This window comes from Gymnogyps californianus, chromosome 8 (genome assembly GCF_018139145.2).
Source record: "Gymnogyps californianus isolate 813 chromosome 8, ASM1813914v2, whole genome shotgun sequence".
In the NCBI taxonomy this organism is placed as follows: domain Eukaryota; kingdom Metazoa; phylum Chordata; class Aves; order Accipitriformes; family Cathartidae; genus Gymnogyps; species Gymnogyps californianus.
Window position 1 is genome coordinate 25,141,134 of NC_059478.1, and position 19,429 is coordinate 25,160,562.

General features: G+C 51.0%; 2 protein-coding genes and 3 non-coding genes across 6 annotated transcripts in view; 4 read left to right on the forward strand and 1 right to left on the reverse strand.

Annotated features, from left to right (window-relative positions):
• Positions 1–19,429, forward strand: part of ARMH1 (armadillo like helical domain containing 1) — a 25,737-nt gene continuing 6,308 nt past the window's right edge. The window contains exons 1-11 of the mRNA XM_050901111.1: positions 1–206; positions 586–654; positions 1,173–1,339; positions 2,164–2,360; positions 2,552–2,636; positions 5,243–5,336; positions 5,877–5,993; positions 6,965–7,094; positions 7,966–8,043; positions 8,815–8,920; positions 10,097–10,110. Of these exons, the coding sequence (XP_050757068.1) occupies positions 1–206; positions 586–654; positions 1,173–1,339; positions 2,164–2,360; positions 2,552–2,636; positions 5,243–5,336; positions 5,877–5,993; positions 6,965–7,094; positions 7,966–8,043; positions 8,815–8,920; positions 10,097–10,110 (1,263 nt within the window). The remainder of the gene's footprint in view (positions 207–585; positions 655–1,172; positions 1,340–2,163; positions 2,361–2,551; positions 2,637–5,242; positions 5,337–5,876; positions 5,994–6,964; positions 7,095–7,965; positions 8,044–8,814; positions 8,921–10,096; positions 10,111–19,429) is intronic.
• Positions 3,145–3,259, forward strand: LOC127019443 (U5 spliceosomal RNA). The gene has a single exon (XR_007766933.1). It is a non-coding gene; the product is annotated as a U5 spliceosomal RNA (small nuclear RNA).
• On the forward strand, positions 4,350–4,464 carry LOC127019432 (U5 spliceosomal RNA). The gene has a single exon (XR_007766923.1). It is a non-coding gene; the product is annotated as a U5 spliceosomal RNA (small nuclear RNA).
• On the forward strand, positions 4,924–5,038 carry LOC127019444 (U5 spliceosomal RNA). The gene has a single exon (XR_007766934.1). It is a non-coding gene; the product is annotated as a U5 spliceosomal RNA (small nuclear RNA).
• The window catches only part of KIF2C (kinesin family member 2C), a 19,901-nt gene continuing 10,077 nt past the window's right edge, over positions 9,606–19,429 (reverse strand). For both annotated transcript variants that reach the window (XM_050901109.1, XM_050901110.1), the window contains 10 exons: positions 18,468–18,531; positions 17,209–17,300; positions 16,837–16,979; positions 15,133–15,337; positions 14,573–14,683; positions 14,000–14,067; positions 12,330–12,432; positions 12,136–12,252; positions 11,647–11,773; positions 9,606–10,315 (listed from right to left, as the gene is read on the reverse strand). In XM_050901109.1, coding sequence (XP_050757066.1) covers positions 10,239–10,315; positions 11,647–11,773; positions 12,136–12,252; positions 12,330–12,432; positions 14,000–14,067; positions 14,573–14,683; positions 15,133–15,337; positions 16,837–16,979; positions 17,209–17,300; positions 18,468–18,531 — 1,107 coding nt within the window. In that variant the 3' untranslated portion in view covers positions 9,606–10,238. The remainder of the gene's footprint in view (positions 10,316–11,646; positions 11,774–12,135; positions 12,253–12,329; positions 12,433–13,999; positions 14,068–14,572; positions 14,684–15,132; positions 15,338–16,836; positions 16,980–17,208; positions 17,301–18,467; positions 18,532–19,429) is intronic.

The following is a 19,429-nucleotide window of genomic DNA, read 5'->3' on the forward strand; positions in this document are numbered from 1 at the left end:
ATGACTTCTGTCAAAGAGCAGGAAGCCATCAGGAAGCTCATGGTTTTCTTGCAGGAATGGGATAGTGCCCACAAAGTTGCTCGAAGCCGCATCCTGGACAACTTCATTAAAAGCAATGACGGCAAGACAGAACCAGAGCTGGAGCTGGAGTTCTCCCAGGGAGCCAGCTTGTTTCTGGCTCGCCTAACAGCATGGCTCAGGATGACGTATCTGTTTCCTTGGACAGCTGGAGGTGGTGTGTGGTAGTGGGATGGAGAGGAAGGGAAAGTTCTCTACTGAAAATTTGTTTAAAGAATAAGCTTCTGTATGGAGACATCCATATCCAGCCACGTTGTGCAGGGTTAAAAAAAACCCCTGGCTATCTAAAGATGGAACTGAAGGGAAAGCCACGTAACCTGTCTCTCAGGGACCTAGAATTAGTGTTTTTTCTCATATTGGGATGAGCGTGCTGCCTCTGCTCGCCTGTGAGAGGAAGGTCTGTGCTCTCTTGCAGAGAGAGTACCCAGTTCAGACCTCCACATTGTCAAAGGCAGCCTGGGGGACACCCCGATGGTCTGTAAATCTCTCCTTAGCCTTGTCAAACAGCTACATGTACAGCACATGCCTCGACAAGCTGCTCAAGTCCATCCGCATTTTCCTGTCTGCTGCAAGTGGGTGAGTATAGAACATCACTGTGTGAGAGGTGCTGTGGGGAAGGCACACAAGGGTGAGGGGGTGAGTAGATGAAGAAAATAACAAGTCCTTGGCCATCTTTTGGGAGGGCTGTGTAAGCATTTCAGGCAAGGCAGGCCCCGGTGAGGCTTGTGGTAGGAATTTCAAATGCTCTCAAAACCAAACCCACTGCTTGTGCCTGTCTGGGTCACTGGCGCGATGTGGAAGGAGCGTGGTGAGAGTCTGAGTGAGGAGACGGGGCGTTCTGTGCCTGTGGTTCAATATCTGAAATGAGCACAGGGTAAAACGGGAGCTGGTGACCTGCTGGCAGCAAAGCGTGCTGCTGGCGGGCGTCTGCCTCTGCGCTCCAGGCTGAGCCTCCTTGTGTTCACTGCCCGGGCACCGGCCATCCGCTGCAGCGAGGCAGGAGGTGATGGTTCCCAGGAGCACGGCATGCTGACAGAGGAATATGGGCTCCAAGGCAGGTGACGCTTTTGGCTTTGTTCCCCCTGTCCTTGCAGACGCAGATACCTTATTGAATTTCTGGAGATCGGAGGTGTCTTGATTCTCCTGGAAATACTAGGGCTGAACCACCTGAAAGAAGAGAACAAAAGGGAGTCTGTAAAGCTGCTGCAGCTCGTCGCAGACGCTGGCAGGAAGTATAAGGAGCTCATTTGTGAAAGCTACGGTAGGCAGCATGTCCATCCGTGCTTTTTCCTAATTCAGGCGAGGATGTCTCCCTGACCTCTGGCCCCCGGGGCTGCTTGCCGCGCTGAGCCACTCCCTTCCCTCCATCTGCCGGATGCAGATTGCCACAGCGTTTCTCTGGCTGGACGGACTTCGGAGTCTCGGCTATTGTTAAGCCGTTGCATTTCATCCCCTCAGTTTTTAATGAGCTCGCTTTCTTTACAATCATTTCTTTTGATGCGATATTGCTGTCCTGCTGGTTGCAACTGCTCCGGTTAAAACCACAAAACAGTTTCCATTCTTACCTGCAGCGTTCACCTACTGCAAACTTTCCCAGACTTCCCCTCTCGGGGCGGGAGGGTTTTGCGGCTTGTATCTTTTGAAAGAGCATTACAACTTTTTTTCTCCTGTTTTTCCTCCTGGGCAGTGGAAGCCAAACCCCGTTAGTTGTTCTGTAGTTCAGACAATGTTGTCAGAGGCTATGGGGTGATACCACAGCTTCTTCCACGAGAGACGAAGCGGGAGGATCAGCGGAGGGATCCTTAGCAGCACTGTTGGCATCCCAGTGCCAGACTCTCTCCTTGTGTAAACGCCTGCAGAAGGGCCTTGGCCACCTACTCCAGCTAAGAATTTTGCCAACTGGTTTTCCAGTTGGTGGCGTGGCTCCTGACAAGGACAAAGAATTTTTTTCCAGGCTTCCATTCTTCGAGCCACACTTCAAGTGGGATGTGGTGCTGGGTTCTCCCGGGGGTGACAGTGAAACAGCCGAGATGGGTGACGCAGACTCATCCAGGCGCACGACTTGGCATCTCTTTCTTTGCACAGGGGTGCGATCCCTCGCCGAGTTCTTGGCCACTTCCAACTCAGCAGAGGCTCAAGAAGAGGTGCAGGTTCTGCTGGACTCTTTGGGCCGCGGCAATCCCAAGTACCACAACCAAGTCTACAAAGGCCTCATTGCTGTGCTGCCGTGCACCTCCCCCCGAGCCCAGCAGCTGGCCCTGCAGACGCTGAGGGTCATGCAGGTGGGTAGCGGGCCTCGCTGGGGGCGAAGAGCAGTGTTGGTTTCCATGTCTGTCCTTCCTGGTGCTGGCACGAGGTTGTGCCAGTCTCCTTGGCATTGGGGGCTGCGCTGCACAGCCCCTGCGCCTGGAAGCAGACAGTCTGCAGTGCTCTGTGAAGACTGTCCCTGTCACTCTGCCCTTTTCCCCCCCAGGACGTGGTGGGAGAGGCGCCTTCTGTCCTTGTGGAGCCCGTGCTGGGCGTGCTGTGCTCGGTGTGCCTGGAGGTCCAGTACGAAGGTAGGACCCCTCTAACCACCCTGGGCGGTGGTCGAGGGGGTCCGGGGCAGGCTGTGGCTGGGGTTGGCCGTCTCCAGGCCTGGGCGAGCATAGCGGGGGCGTGGGGAAGGGCAGCGGGGGCAGAGGGCAGGGGACGGGAGGCCTCGGCCCCTGCGGCTCCGGAGTCCGCGGACCCGCGGCGGGGCCGGACGGGCGCAGCAGCCCCGACAGAACCCCGGCTCCCGCCGGGCTGCGGCCGTGCTCGGCGCTGCGGGCCGTGGTCGCCTCGTTAGCATGCGGCTCATTAGCATTCCCCTTATTTGCATACCCAGGGTGCACCGCGAACCGGCGGCGCAGCCCCGGTAACGTTGTCCGCCGTCGCGGCTTCCGCGGGGCCACTGGGGTGCTGGCGCGGCGCCGTGCCCGTGTGCATCAGCGGGGGACCGGGCAGGGTCGGGGCAGCGGGGGTCGCCGTGTGCTAGGGAGCGACAGCCGGGGGTGGGTACTTGTGCGAGGGAAATAAACGACTATACTCCGGTTTCTCTTCAGATCGCATAAATCTTTCGCCTTTTACTAAAGATTTCCGTGGAGAGGAACAGGCACGAGTGTCGAGGAATTTTTTGAGGCTCCATTTCGGTGGAGCTGCCCTTTCCTTGGTGAAAGACAGAACGCGTCTCGGAGGGGTTGTGCTGTGTCCGAGTCCCGGTGCCGGTGCCACAGCGACGGCAGGGGGAAAACACGAGCGCTTTTGGGGCTGCGGGCGCAGGGATCCGCTGCGGTACCGGCACGGGCTGCCTTGCGCACGGCGGAGCTGGGCCCGGCGCGGCTGACGGCAGCGCTCACCCCGCTGCTCGGGCCTCTCCGCACTGCCCCTACCCCCGCCGGGGGCGGCCGCCTCATTACCCGTGTCAGGTTCAAAGATGGGCGGGGGCTCGGGCGGCCCCTTCTCCCGGCCCGGACCGTGCAGCGGGGCCGCTGCCTGCCGGCGGTTCGGGCTCCGGGAGAAAGCGTTAGCTGGGGAAACTGCCCCGGGCGCGGCGGACCCGGCACCGCAGCGCTGTCCCCGGCGCTCCAGCCCCGCCCGGGCCGCCGCTCTGGCGCTGTTGGCGCCGCGGGGCTCCTGGCCGGGCCCAGTCGTTACCGCCCGCGGCTCAGTGCGATGCGCGGAGCCCGACTGCCTCCCCCCGCCCCTCGCCGCCTCGCTCCGGTCCGTGGCGGCAGAAGCGGCGGTGGGAGCGTACGGCGGACTCTCCCGGAGCGGACCTTCCGCCTCTACGCGGCGCTGCCCGCGGGGATGATCCAACCCGAGCCGGGCGCTGACGGGTCCCTCTCGGCTTCCGCACGCTGTCCCCGCCTGCCCCGCTCCGCCGCCCCGGCCCGCCCCGGTCCGGCCACCCCGCTCCCTACCGGCCACCGCGCGACCCTGCCCGGCGCTGCCTCCTCCCCTCCTGCCGCGGCGCCGGGGGGGAGCGGGCCGCCTCATTAGCATGTCCCTCATCAGCATGGCTCTGCTTAGCATACCCAGGGTGCAGTGCGGGGCAGCGCCGTGCCGGCCCCGCTGCCCACCGCCGCCCGGAGCCGGTGTGACCGGTGGGCTCGAGCCGAGCCGGGGGTGTGGGTAGCCGCGGCGAGGCGGTGTTGGGCCGGGTGGGGCGGCAGGGACGGGAGAGAGGGTCGCCGTGTCCTATGGGGCAGCAGCCGCGGGTGGGTACGTGGGCGGGGGAAGAAAAAGGCATACTCTGGTTTCTCTTCAGATCGCATAAATCTTTCGCCTTTTACTAAAGATTTCCGTGGAGAGGAACAGGCACGAGTGTCGAGAAATTTTTTGAGGCTCCATTTCGGTGGAGCTGCTCCTTTTCTGGTGAAAAACAGAGCGAGAATAGGAAGAGTAATGGGCGCCCAGTAGCGTGGACAGCGGAAAACAGCAGCCCTTGCGGTTTGGGCTGGGGAGAGAAAAGACCGGGACCGGGACCGGGACCGGGACCGGGACCGGCGTCGCTGACGCCGCGCCTCGGCCCCCTCCGCGCCGCCCCCGCCCGCCCGTGCCGCCGCCTCATTAGCATTTGTGTCATTAGCATGCGGCTGGTTTGCATACCCAGGGTGCACCGCGGCAGCGCGGCTCTGCCCCGGCCCCGCCGATGTCCGCCGCTGCCGGCGGCCAGTCCGAGCTGTTCGGGTCTGCACGGCCTGTGCGGCGCGGCGGGGCCGGGCCGGGGGCCGCGGGCCGGGAGCGGGCGGGCGGGCGTCCGTCGCCCTGAGTTGTGGGGCGCGGGCAGGCGGGCGGTTTGGCGGGGGTAAGAGGATGGCCGTACTCCGGTTTCTCTTCAGATCGCATAAATCTTTCGCCTTTTACTAAAGATTTCCGTGGAGAGGAACAGGCACGAGTGTCGAGGAATTTTTTGAGGCTCCATTTTGGTGGAGCTGCCCCTTTTCTGGTAAAAAATAGAACGAGCTGTAAAACGACTCCTACACTTGTTAGTTTTCAAGGGTTCAATGGTGGGGTGGCTGCTGCCACCTCCCGCCTGCCCAGCCCTCCCCATGACAACCATACCCAAATCCCTATCTCTCTCCACAAACGTGTCCAACATGCGAGCCCCGGTGCTGACGGCGGCTCCCTTCTCCTCCAGCCATCCAGCTGCTGAAGGCCCTCATGGCCCACGAGGTCCGGCCGGCCCTGCTGAAGGGCCTGGTTGCGTTACTGACGCCGCCCAGGAAGAAAGCGTTCACCTTCTGCGATGAGACCGCCAAAGGTAAAAGAGCTGACCATGGTCTCCGAGTACGCAGCAGGCCATGGCCTGCCAGGACAACTGGGGGGGTGTTTCTCCCAAGCTCCCTCGCCTCCTTCCGCAGGGCTCAGCTGTCTCCCTGACTCGTACTGGAGGAGGTGCAGGGGGCTGCCCCTTGAGGCAAGAGGCACTCCAGCAAGGGCTGCCCGGGTCGAGGCAGGACTTGCCTGCAGCACTAACACGAGCATGCAGGCCTCCAGAGACCCGCTGAGGTCTGCTGTCTGCTGGGAGAGGATGATGAGCAGTTCCAGCCCCAGGTGCTTCCTCCCCCGACTCAGCAGAGCAGGCTGCGGTGGCCCAGGCTGCCTGCGCTGTGGCTGTGCTGCCGTGGGCGTCACACGCACAGATCCTTGCAGGGTACTACTTATGGTACATAGCTGCAGGGTTTCCCTGAGGTGTGTTGGCTGAAAAACGATATCCTCCTTTCATGCTAGCAGTGTAACTCCACCTACCCTCCCTTCTAACATCTTAGAAGTGTTTCAAAGCATCATTCTCACCTTCTTAATGTTCCTCATGCAGACCCAGCCACACTTTGCCTGAGGGAGCCCGTGCTGGTGTATATTCAGCAGGCAGCTGCCGCAAAAGCCATTGGGTAAGAAACTCTGGAGCAAAATCTACAGGAGCATAGGAAAGGACTGGGACATGTTCCTCCCAGGGAGCATTCACCCATTCACCTCTGGCACTGCTCTCTGGCTGAGTACCCCAGCTCTGCTAAGACTCCTGTACTGGGCTATTCGGAGATGGGGTGTGTTCAGAAATAGGGCAGAGCCGCTGCCTGCAGGTAGCAGTGCTCAGACCCTCCCTGCTACTGACACTGGAGCTGGCTTGAAGTTTTATTTATAGGGAGATGTGGAATCCCATCTGCTCTGGCCCTGTGTGCTGTCACAGTGTCCCCTTCATGGCTAGGCCTGGAAGCAATGTATGTGTCCTGCCACAGCGCAGGGCTGAAGGGTGCTGTATTGGTCATGGCCGCTGTATTCTCCACATAGCTGGGAGCCACAGTGAGCAGTGAAACACCCTTATTTAACATCAGCCACCCAATGGAAGAATCTAGTGCCTATGATTGCCTGCAGAATCCTTCAGGAAATTCAGCCCGGCAGTTTGTGCCAAAATTGGTTCATTCAGTATGAATTTCCTGCAGTGTCCACAAGATAGTGCTATCAGAACACTTTTCCTGCAAAAGCAGATGACAGCCCTTGGTGGGTAGGGAGACATACTGGAGTGTCTTCCAGGGACATGCTCACAGAAGTAATGTTGGTGGTGTTTGAGTCCTGGGTTCTTTATGGTCACACAAGAAACTTGCTAGACATTAATACACACCAGGAGGCTCCTGCGAATCGTTAAACAATTGGTTCTCAGCAAGCCCACATGTTAAATGATTGCTAATCCATGCACAGCCAAACATTTCTTGTTTATTTTGAGACTCTCCTGTCTGTTGGTGCTGCTAGTGCATGGTAGGAACACATCATTTTCCATCGGGGTCGCACCAAGAGGCCCAAACACAATTTGTTGTGTGCTTCTTCCCCCATATGGGGCAGGGGCTGATGGCCTATCTCATTGCAGCGTATTAGCCAAGGAGTCAGCAGAAGTGGCTGAAGAGCTGATCCAGCTGAAAGTGGTACATGGCCTGATGGTTGCTGTGGGGAACCTGGATCATATGGCCAGCCAGAGACATGCCAGCATCTCCCTGGAGGTGAGCATGGTGGTACATGGCATCGGACATCATAGCATGGTGTCTGCTCCCAAGCACCTGAGCAGAAAGGCACTGCGGGGTTTCTTTCCTAAGCATAGCAGACACATGCTTATTCACAAAGGCAGGGGTGACACTTCCTTCGGGAAAGAGCTGTATTTCCCCCCTTGTCTGCCTCCCTCCTGCCACCTACCACACATAGGGTGCTGGGAAGCCGCTATTGGCCCTCACACCTCTGTTCTACCCCCAGGCTTGCTGTGGCTAGCAAGCACAGACAGAGCTAAGGGGCTAACCAAGACAATTTGCCTGGAGCAAGACACTAGCACAGAATTATAAGCAGGCTATTTTTTCCTGCTGGTGCCGGGTAAAGAGTTTTGGCCTGCCTCAGCACAGCTCTGCCTGTGTAACGGCCACAGGGAAGGACCATGCTGTCAGTAGATGGGAAGGGCTGAATGAGTGATGGCTGAGAACCAGGCTGCTCAGGGTGAAAGAGGGTTTACAAACCTACCTGGTAATGCAGAGGGTCAGTGCACCCTTCTTCTGAGCAGGCACCGACAGCGCAGCAGGATGAACTTCCTGGCAACTGCTGCACTGCAAGCATTTCGCTGAAACACCCTCCCTCCTCTTGTCGATGAAGGTGGGAACTGGCACTGGGGGAGGGCAGGGGGGAACAAGGTGAGGCTCGAACAGGGACCCACAAGTTCCTCTTGGCGCGTTCATGAAGTGCCGTCAGTAGCACCGGCGCTAAAGGAGGTGGCCCAGGGACTCCCTAGCACGTGACACAGGTTGTATGGAGGCACATCATCCATGCAGCTCTACCCTCTATACACTCACATCCCTTCTCCCTACACACCAGCTCTCTGTTCTGTTGCAGTATTTTGTCCACACGTTTCCCTTTGTGGAGGAGTGCGTAAAGAAGGCACTAGGACACACACTGTTCCAGCGCTTTATGGTAAACATGCCTCCCTTATGGGATTTATTAGCGGCCCTAGGACCTTGGTCTGTTTTTCAGGGATGTAGGGACTGGATTTCTTTTCACAAGAAATCCAGTCTTGCATGAGAGCCCAGAAATAAACCAAGCCACCCTTTGAGAAGTGTTCACCTTCAGTCTCAGTGTTCAGGAAGATAATCACTCTGACTCAGCCCCAAGACAGAGCAAGGAGGAGATCTCAGACTACTGCTACTTCTGTGACAGTGGAAACTTGATGTCAGAAGTGTGAGCTGAAGGGCCATTGAGGCAAGAGGTGACTTGAGCTTCTCCAAATCAGGTCCCTCCTAACTCTAGCTCCTGGGGTGGATATACAGCTTAGTAAGCAATGTTAGGTCCAGGGAGGGAAGGTGAAACAAACACGGGGTAACATTTTGTTCCTTGCAGCCAGGCCCATCCTTGCTCACCCCAAGACACTGCTGGGCAAGGCTGGATGTCGTAACATCTGAAGGGGAACAGGACTGCCTTGCTTTAGTCCAAACTCAGTAGGGCATAACAGCCCTTTTACTCTGCATGTGCCATCTTAATATGATGCAGGCAGAGCCCAGGTGCAAGTCAGCTTTGACAGTTCAGAGGCCCTTAGAGTGCTCAGCCCCACACTGCTTCCAGTACCTAAACTGTTGATCACAAAGTGCCCCAGCTGTGGGGGAGGGTCCTGCCTGGGTTGAAGTATCCCTTCTCTAGCTGCTTGCCCACATCCCATTAAGATCCTAACTCTTTTGCTGCCTTTTCCAGGACAGTCCTGAGACCTGGTACACAAAAATGGATCCAGTCCAGGCTGAAGAACTGGCCTCCAATGTAGTAGACATCCCCAGAGACATGGCAAGGATGCAGTCCACAGGTGTGTGCAGAGCTGGGGGTACAGTCACTTAAATTACACCCTTTACTTTCAGGGGGAAAAGGCAGCTCAGGAAGCAGGAGACCAGGGTGGGGGTCTAGGGAAAAAGGGAGTAACAGTAGAAGGATCTCTTTGTAATCCGATGTTTGTATAGCTGCATCCTGTGTTGCAGGACCCAGAGCTCACAGGGCTGTTTTGTCCTTTCAGAGACAAACCCTGGACTGAGCTGAACAAACAGGAAACAGAGGGCAGCAGCACATGCCTCACCTCTGTCCTCCCCCACCCTGCCCCTCTGCCTGCTCCTTCCCAGAGGACAGGTTGTGTGGGGCCACCTGGACCCAGGTTGCACACAAGGGCCATGGCAGCACCTTGCTGCACCTGAGCCAGTGCCCAGCTTTGCACTTCTGCCCTCAAAAACAGATTTTGGTGGGCTACTGAACATGTGTATTTTATGTGGCATGTTAGCCACAGGAAATATATGTGAAAAAATGTGAAGTAACACCCTGGGGCTATCTTCAAAGCCTAAGTAAACTTCAGTGGTACAAGGGAGTCTCACAGGGCCCTTCCTACTTCCCTGATGTCACAAGAGCTGAGCCACTCACTACATGCTGAGCTTTGCTCAGGTGCAGGATAGGTGCCCTCTAAACCAGCTTCCCCCCTTGCTAGGCAAGTTCTACCCAGCAAGGTCTCAAAATCAAGAGACAAAATTTATTTAGAGTTATTTTTATGTAAACATTACAAGTGTAAAGACTTTAAAAAAGAAACTTCATCCAAGAAATCAGCCTATCTCTGCAGCACCAGCCAGTCTTTAGGGGCTGTTAGACTTTACCAAAATCAGCAAGAAATATATTTTATAAGATAGAAGATAATTAAATCCAGGAACATTTATTTATCAAACTTCTTAAAATACTGATTTTTTACAATTACATATAGTCCATTTTCTTTCTAGAAAAGCCAGACTTGCAACAGTTTTGCAATGTTTCAAGCACATCTGGAAATGTTATATGTACACTAGAAAACTATACACGTGTATCTAGTACTATTAGAGGAGATCATTGTCACTAGCAAAGGGCCAGATGCTAGACACATCTAGCAGACTCTCAGGCTCCCCTCCCGAAGCCTTGCAGGGGGTGTGTGTCTAGCACTCTGCTGAGTACCCTGATACCAGGCCATGAAGAGAGAGAGGCTGCCGTGTTCACTGCCCTCAGGCACGCGTGACCTGCGGACACTCTACCACATTTAAAATAGGAGTTAGACAAACCACCAACAAACATGCAAGACATACAGAAGACTGCTTGTGAACCAGGTTTTGCTGTATTTACTAAGGCCTCTGCCGGCTCATCTGCTTGCTGGCTTGCTCCTCCAGTTGCATGGCAGCCCCCAGGGCATCCAGCGTTTCTGTAAAGGAAGACAGTGACAGGGTGACTGACCCGGAGGCTGAACTCCCCAGCCCAGCTATTCTCCTCAGGAGCTCAGCAGGGCTCTGCAAGGGCCACACAGGGAAGTGAACTGGGCAAGAACTGTTCAGCCAACATCAAATCCTGCCTGGTCCCACAAAGCTCTTCAGCTGTACTTATTCATTTCTACTCATCAGTTTCAAGCCTGCAGTTTGCAGTTCAAACTAGGTGCCACTAATCCAACCATCCCAGAGGGCCAGATTTCCCTGGCCTGTAAGGCAGAGAGGGCAGTAGGGCATTTACTCTTGTTATCTTGTCACCACCCCTCCACGGTGAACAGAGGGATACAGCTGTCAGGCTGCATTTGAGATTGGAGGACAGTCAGGGCTGTTTAAGAAAAAAGTCACTACTTCAGGTTAACACCTCACTTTGATGCCACAATTTTCAGCCTCATTAAAGTTAAAAACCGCACAGCCCTGTTTTTGAGGCAAAGACTGTGCCAGCTGTAATGGCTCAAGTAGCAATCAAAGCCCAAGTTACTGCAACAGCAGCAGAAAAGTAGCAGTTACCAGTGTAGCTTCCCCTGTCCTAGTCAGGCAGTCTATGTACCTGGCACTCTGGTACGATGTGTCAGCCGAGCTCATACATCTGCCTTGCTGCCTCTCTACCACCACTTCAACACGCGTGGCCCAAACGAAGGCAGGCGGTGCTCAGGGAACAGGCAGCTGACATACTCCTGCACAGAGCTGGGAGGTCTCCAAACTGGGTCAGAACTGAACAGTTGGAGGGATTTTGTTGCACATTAAGTAATGCCCTATACTAAGGCAAAAGCATGCCAAACACAGGTGCTGGCAGACATGGCATTTCAGTATATGCCTGGCAGACACTTGCTATAAGTGAATCAGTACTAAGGCCTGATATCCATGAAAACTGGAGTGGAAACAGTGGGCATACCCCTATGAATCCCTAGAACATGGCACTGGGACCTGTTTCTCAAAATCTGTTTTTTGGCCAAGGCAAGAGGTAAACTATGTAACCAACCAGCAAAACACACTTCAGCTCATCTGCTCTTGGTGGATATTGCATTCTGCTCAAGGGAAGGCAGTTTTACATGGCAGTGCAAAGCAAGTTACTAGCCAAAATTTTACTTTGGAAAGTGCAGACAATAGGACATTTCAGATCTGTCCCTATGATCACCTAGGAAAGTGATCTGAACCTTAAGCTATGCAGAAGGAGTGGGTGCTCAAACCCCCATAGGTATGCTGGTGTTACTTTCAGGTCTTTGAAAAAAAGATTAGTGACAGTGCTAGTCAGAGACAGGCACTAACATACCTCTGACACTAAGGAAGTTTCTTGAGCTCCCCTCTACAAAGTGCTTAGCTCTGCTCACAAAGGTCTCGAGATCATAGTCTGGTTGCTCCGTGATTCCCAAGAGGTAGTCAAGTTCAGTCGTCATTCTCTACATTTACAAGGATAACAGTGATGAGAAATTGACTTTCTGGAAATTCAATTAGTTTCTTTAAATCTGGCACACAGAGCTGAGCTTCTACAGACCAGTACCAGTCAGTGCTCATTAGCAGCAAGTAGAGGTTGCTAGTTGGCAGGCAATGGGGACCAGCTGGCCACAAGCACTGAAATGCCCCAGTTTAACCAGTTGGGCAGGAAACCACAGGAAAAAGTTGGCAGTGAGGAAAAAGTAACACCACTGACAGCATCTTGCAGTACAGCCCACAGCCTACTCAGCAGCACTTGGCTCAGGTAAGACAAGGTGTTATCAGCATGTAGAAGGCAGCCTGGGCTGGGCTTGCCTCTTCCACATACCTGTCTCAGTTCTCTAAGCTGTTCTACAACCTTCTCCTCCCGTTCACTAATTTGAGTCATAGCCTCACGGAAGTTGAACATGTGGGGAGAGATATCTTCTTCCTCATCCTTGGAGAGCTGCAAGAAACAGCCCAAGTAAGAACAGCAAGTTGTTCCCAGCTTTGAGATCTGTTCAGCCCACTGCACACACATACATTGTGACCTGAGCCTTCTCCACTGGTCTCTGTTTCCTCATTCTCAGTCTCCATCTGATTCTGTGTTTCACCACCTCCATTATGAGGGCTGAGCTCTTTCACTCTGCAACAAGAAGATTTGTCACTCAAACTCTTCTTCCAGCAGTTGCTGGGCTACAGCACCACAAACGAGCTACTGCAATCAGTCAGTGCTCAGCAAGAAACATTCGGCTGCGCTTAAAAAGTCACACATTACCGCCCCCAGAGCAAGCTCATATGGGCAGAAACCCCAGAGGGCTGTGGGAAGGAAAGCTGAGAGATGTTTGTCTCCATGCCCAATCTAGGACCTCTCCTGGAGGGAAGTGTCCAAGTACACAATGCTAATGGCCAGCAATGCCTTTCACAGAAGCTGTCTTCCACATGTCCACATGACCAACTAAGAGAACTTAGTATGGAAAGAAAAGGAATAAGGTTGATTTTTCCCAGAAGACCCACTGTGCCAGAACAGGTCTATAAGGATAAAAGCCATGGCTGATGACATGGTATTAGAGGTAGATGTCAGATACTAGCTGGGCATTTCATTCCAATTACTACCATCAGCTTCATATTTCCAGCGAGTTTCAGCCTAATACCCCCTTTCTTAGAGCTTGAACTTGCCTTGTGCCCTAAGAACCCAGTGGGCCCAACACAAGACTAGAATCTTACTGAAGCACGCTAAGTCAGATGTTGCATTTTGTCCTGTACTTTCAGGTGAGCAGGAATGACTGTCCACCAGAAGAAAAAAATGCAACTTCAATCCAGAACCCAATCGGGGAATCTGTCAAGACTCACAATGTTCCTGAATGCTTATGACAAGAATTACCATATACCCTTTCAGAGAGTGGAATGCTTTCCAGGAAGGAACCAAGCAGCCTTTTGTGAAGTAAATGAAGGAAAGCTACCAAGCCTGAAATGTGCAAGTGTCATCTTGTTAACACATGACAAAAGTCACAGTCTTCTTTTTACTTGTCACCTCACCGGAGAGGCATAGAGGCATGTAAAGCAGAGACCGGGAGGCACTCACTGCTCTGTCACAGGGGTTCCAGGTATCAGCAAGACTCACAGGGAAACCTGGGGCTCAGTCCCTGCAAATCTACCTTGCCCTGCAGGTACCCAAGATCAACCATGGGGCACTCAAAACACACACTCCCACCATCTGCTTCGAGGTCTTTGAGTTCTCCAGGTCCTTCAGATTTTGCCCAAAGTCTCCAAGGTGCCATACCCTATTAGTTCATATCAAAGTCCATCAAGAACACCAAGTGTTTTGTGTCATCTGTAGGGCCATGTCAGGGACACATTCTTGGCACACCACTTACAGATGGGACCCAAAGTACTAGAAAAAGTCAAGGGCATAGAGGTAACCATTCAGGACAGAGTAAACTCCCTACAAAAGACAGGGCAGTCTGAAGTCTAGCGTGAGAGACTCCTCTGAGGAAAGGAGACATTAGTGACGGTTTAATACAATCTCTATTATGTCTCACACAGAGAACACTCAGGTTAGTTTCATAAGACAGCTCTAAGATAATTTGCTCCTAACAACCAACCTCCAAATTACCATTACAGGCAATGACAAGAGAGCTTTTGGTCAGAATAAAAGCAGCCAAAACACCTTCTGCAACGAGAGTAAATCCCCAGGTCAGAAAGGCCATTACCTGTCAGCGTATCTCAGTGTGTTTAAGGTGTACTCACACGAACTCATGCCTGGAGAAATCATTGCTATCTGCAAACAGAACAGAAGACCTCAGTGACTCCCACATCTGACTTTTGCTCATGTTAGTGGTCCTACAGATCTCACCAGGCAGCTGGGACACATTAGGGCAAAGGGTCAGAGTTAAGACATTCTGTTAAGTCCATTTTTCTTTATAGCTTCTGTGGGACATGCCAGTGGCCCTGCATCCAGCTTTCCACTGGCTTTGTGTACACCCACTGTGCTGCACCCTCCACAGGAAGCAAAGCCCTTTGAGAGCACACCAGGCTCTACTGTAGATTCACTGTATGAAAGTGACTTCTGCAGCCCTGCTTCTACTGGGGCTGGGCATAGCTCACCCATTTTTTCATCTCAGTCACCATGGGGGAGTGGAGGAGGAAACTGTATGACTTTTTTTTTGCAGAGAACTGAAGCTTTTTGACTTCAAAGTCCTCTCACTCTAGAAGAGCATGCAGCTATTTGGTCAAGTTGCAGAACCCATAAGCAGTGTGTATGTTTGTGCCATGCACATACTCACCATACAGGTCCTTGAGTTTGCTCCTATGAAAGAGTCTCTTAGCACCTGGGTCAGCTTGCTCTCCCGGAAAGGGGTATGAGATTTGTTCTGCCCTAAAGCTCGGATACATTCCTAAGAAAAGACAAGTCTTGTGAATGCAATATCTGCATCTCTTCTCAAAAAGCTCTGCAAGCTATCAACCACCAGTTGCTGGTAAACCCAACAGGCTGGAGAATAGTCATCTCTATTGCTCTGTAAGTGCTTCACAGCCTTTTAAATATACTCCAGGTATTTGACTGTCACAGGACAGCTGCTATATCCATCATATGTAAAAAAAAAAACCAAACTTGAATGAAACTTGAAATGGCTGTACCAGTGTCTGGCCTGACAAGACTGCACTGCTTTCCTGGAAATATTCTAAATGGAAGTACACACCATTTTCAGGGTTGTTAACATACTAAACTAGGCTCTTTTTGGCTGTTCTTTTCTCTTGCACTGGAAAGAAACAGAACAGATAACCCCAGAGTTGAACAGAATCCATGTGTGGATTAGCACTATTTGCTCCCGGAGCTATAGCTCACCTTCAAAGCCAGCAAGCTCTTATTGATTTCTGCACCTTCCATTCGTGTCTGCCGGTCAGCACTAGATGTGTCTGCACCCCTCTCATTTCCTGCCAGATCCACCAAGGAAAATTTGCCAAGCAGTTTCCCTCTTCGGCGTAGTATGATTTGGAAGCAGGCATGTGACCGTGAAGAGCTAGCATTTGCAAAAGTCTGCCCAGATGTCCTACAGCAAAGATGCAAACAAGTATTAGAACTGTGTCACAGAAGACGCAACAGGTCCCAACAGTGCTAGACAAGACCTGCAGCCATTCAGTTAAGTTGTTTAACCTCCCAGGTTTTATGCCACACATTAATACTTCAAGTTTGCATGAGTTATGGAATTACCTGTGATAAGAGCACAGAAGGACTGCTGTGAGAAATATGAACCTGCACCCCAGTTGTAGAGATTTAAGGCTATTTAAGCTGCTTGGCTCAACTCAGCCAGCCTACTGGAATGCCTTTCTGACTGCTAATGCCTTACATGCATTTGGAGCTGGAAGACATACCTTCAGCACTGCATCTCCCTGCCTCAGAGCAGGCCACATGTCATTTTCCTAATGCGTCTGCCATTACACAGTACGTGCAGCCAAGCTTCCCACTAAACAGCATTAGCTGTGCTAGCACATTACAATCATGGTAAATCCCCTTCTCCAGCCAAGCTGGCTTGGCACTTTACCTCTGCTGTGCAACTACACCTGCCCCATCACTGCAAGACACAGACTGGAGTCTTATAAGTTACCATAAACCTCCCTGTGACCTTCACTGTCATTTATTCCCTGAGAAGGCTGGCAGGCTCACTGTCCCACCTGCATCCCTACTACTGGGGGAAAGGAAGGGAGGTTGTCCTAAAGTGAGGCAGGAGTCTGAAGTGTTAAACAGTTCTTGGCTGAATTCTCAGCCAAAAAAAACCATGCACAGCAGAGTGCTGAATGAGCTTTCAGGATGTGCATATCTGCACATGCAGTGTAATACAGAAGCCAAGGAGTTCTCATTTGCCTAGTAATGTTTCCACAGCAGTTGCAACTTAACTGAGACAGATAAGACTTGGTAATACAAATTTTAGCTGCTGATTAAAGACACCAGTACGACGGTAGAGTTGTCCTGACCACAGCCTTCCTGCCAGGATGATGAGCCAAGCCTACAGCTGTCCCTTGGCATCTGCTCTCAAGGATTCTTTAGACAAGATCCCTGAACGACATGCAGCATTTTTGTTGCCATTGGAATAGCTCATCTGGCCTGCAGTTAAGCCAAAGCATTTGTGCACCTGTAGGTTGATGCCAGCTGCTCTTCCTTGATCTTACAAGCCCACAGGGAGCTACTTGTGCTCCTGTAAACTAGCTGATACTTCTAGAAACCAGCTAGACTGCTCAGTTTAGCTGTGGCACCAGGGCAGCCATCTCCTCATGTGAATAGTTTCTCTCTTCTTGGAGTTACATGAGGACATGTGAACCATGAACTCTGACCTTCTCTATGGAAGGCAGGCTAAACCCATCCCTGCTAGCCCTTTATTCTGTAACCACCTTCTTGTATTTACGCAGAGGTGCCGCTCAGTGCCTGCCTATTACTGGGAACAGCAAGCTTCTGTTTAAGTCTCAAAGCACCAGCTACAGACATTATATAATTTTTCTAGACATGGAGATACAACAGGACATGACTCTTCTTATTGGTTTTAAGGCACCAAACCTGCAGGCACTGCCCATCTCAATCATTCTGATGACATCCTCAGCACAGCCGACTTGTCTCTCTTGGAGACCAACAACCTGGACCTGCTGCTTGCCATCCTCCAGGACCCGAAGCTTTGCCTTCTTATTCAAGAGGTCAAACACCTATATTCAGGCAACAAGATTGAGGCAAATCTGAACAAAGTCTCCTTGTAAGTATTTTATACTGTCTTTATAGGAAGTTATATAGAAACAGCACCTTTAACATAGGCTTCCAATTCAATTCCAAACACACCAACAATAGACTATATAGAACTATAGTAAGTTTCACTCAGCTACTTATGAAACATTCAACCAAAAAAGTCAGGTCAAGATTTAAAAAAAAAAGTCTTACCTTTCCATTGTATATTTCAAAGAAAGTCACATAGACTTCCAGGTCCTGACTCCTGTACCTGGGCTGGTTTAGGAGGAGGAAGACATCTTGTGCTAGTGAGGAAAGGCAGAAGTTTAGTTAACTAGTTTAAAACATGTTCTAGTTGCTACTTGGTCTACTTTCAAATATTGCACAGTCATAAGGCAGCATCTAGCAGCTGAATGACAGTCATCCTAAACAAATGCTGGTGAAACAATTAGTGCTGTGCTACCATCTGGAGAACTGTTTCAGCAGCATCCTCATCCAGGGACTGAAAACACAGGGGGATATGGAAGTTTCTGCTGCTAATGTCACCCACAGACAACAATCCTTACTGAGCTGGGGGAACACTGGGATCTGCTATAGTTTTGGACAGGCCTGAAAAAGTCATGTATTTGTGTTTCAAGCGCTTCTTGTGGAAAGCCCAGAAAACATGCATCCCTGAGCGTCTGCATTGCTGCTGTTTGGAGACAATATACCAGATTAGTTGACCCTTTGGCTGGATCCAGTGCAGCTTTTTCACAATTAGGCTTCAGACTTTGAAATTGAGCTGAAAAGCAAAGACTTTCCTTCAGCGCCAGTCATAACTAATTTTCAGAGACTAGCAAACAGTTACTCTTGTTTCAACCGCCTTGCTATGCGGACTAGTTTCACAATATGCCTTACTAAAGGGAAGGTAGAAGAGGTCAGGGTTCATGGTGCTTTCTAGGCATTATATCAAGGAGGGGCTTCTAAGCATCCATTTTCTGAAATCATTTTGTATGTGCTAGGTTTTTTGCATCTAATGCTTACAGGAAGAAACATAACATACATTCATATGCTTTCTGTATAACAAGCTTTATATCAGAAATGGGTAGGGTTGTGTTGCATTCAAGTCAGGTATTTCCAAACAACATCCTCAGTCTGAGACAAAAGCAAAGCAGAAGAATCAACATTAAATGATTCAGCCCAGTAAATGCCAAACTAGAAAACATGTCATCTCTTTGCCTCAAAAACAAATATCTTCTGGTGAGTTAAGTGTGAATCTAGAAATTTGCAGGCTGAATGGAAGATATTTTGTGAAACTGATGAAAAAAATAATCATACCTCCTGCAACAAACACCACTACTTATTACTGAAAACAAACACTTTATGTATCTTTTACTGGAAACATTTTAAGTAACCATACAAAACCAGATCTTATCTATTTAAGAAAAACAAGCACTAATTTGATTTTCGTATCTAAAGAAGAATCAACTTACATGCAAAAGCATATATGCCCTTTGAGGCATTCTGTGCTCTCCCAGAGAAGTCTCCGCCCATAGTCTGTGAAGAGAAAAGGCCAGAGGTAAGGTATGGTACAAACAAGTCAGGCTACCTGATTTTAGTCCCAAGAACATACTAGGGAGTTACCATATATATATGCTCCAACATCAGCGAGATGATTAGAACAGTGCAATTCAGGATAAAATCAGTTTGCTGCTTCCCTATCAGTTCAGAAAGAAGATCTGGACTATGCAAAGCAACAGCTGAATGCCCGTAAGGCTCTGCAGGGCAGAGTCAAAGCAGTTGTTCCTTCAAGGGGAAATGCACGGCCTTGACAGTGCAACCAAATAGTCTCTGGTCAGAAGAAACAAAGCCTCATTTTTTAGGACATAGGTTGAGTAACATTTTCACTGCTACTTGCAAAAGCTTGTGTGTGATATCAAAACACAAACTTCTAGAGCAGACACTACCTTTAACTCCTTTGACCAAGGTACCTTTAATCATAGAATCATTTAGGTTGGAAAAGACCTTTAAAATCATCAAGTTCAACCATTAACCCAGCACTGCCAAGTCCACCACTAAACCACATCCCTAAGTGCCACATCTACAGGTCTTTTAAATACCTCCAGGGATGGTGACTCAACCACTTCCCTGGGCAGCCTGTTCCAATGCTTGACAACCCTTTCGGTGAAGAAATTTTTCCTAATATCCAATCTAAACCTCCCCTGGCACAACTTGAGGCCATTTCCTCTTGTCCTATGGCTTGTTACTTAGGAGAAGAGACCTAATCTCAACAAAATTTTCAGTTGGTGCTATCCTGGTGACTTGCTCTACCACTTTTATATGAAACAGAGTTAATTAGAACACAACTCAATCCCATGACATATTCTCAATCTACCAGAGTTTAATATGCAGCACTCTAGTCTTAAGGTACAGCTATTGTTCTTGCATTAGTTCT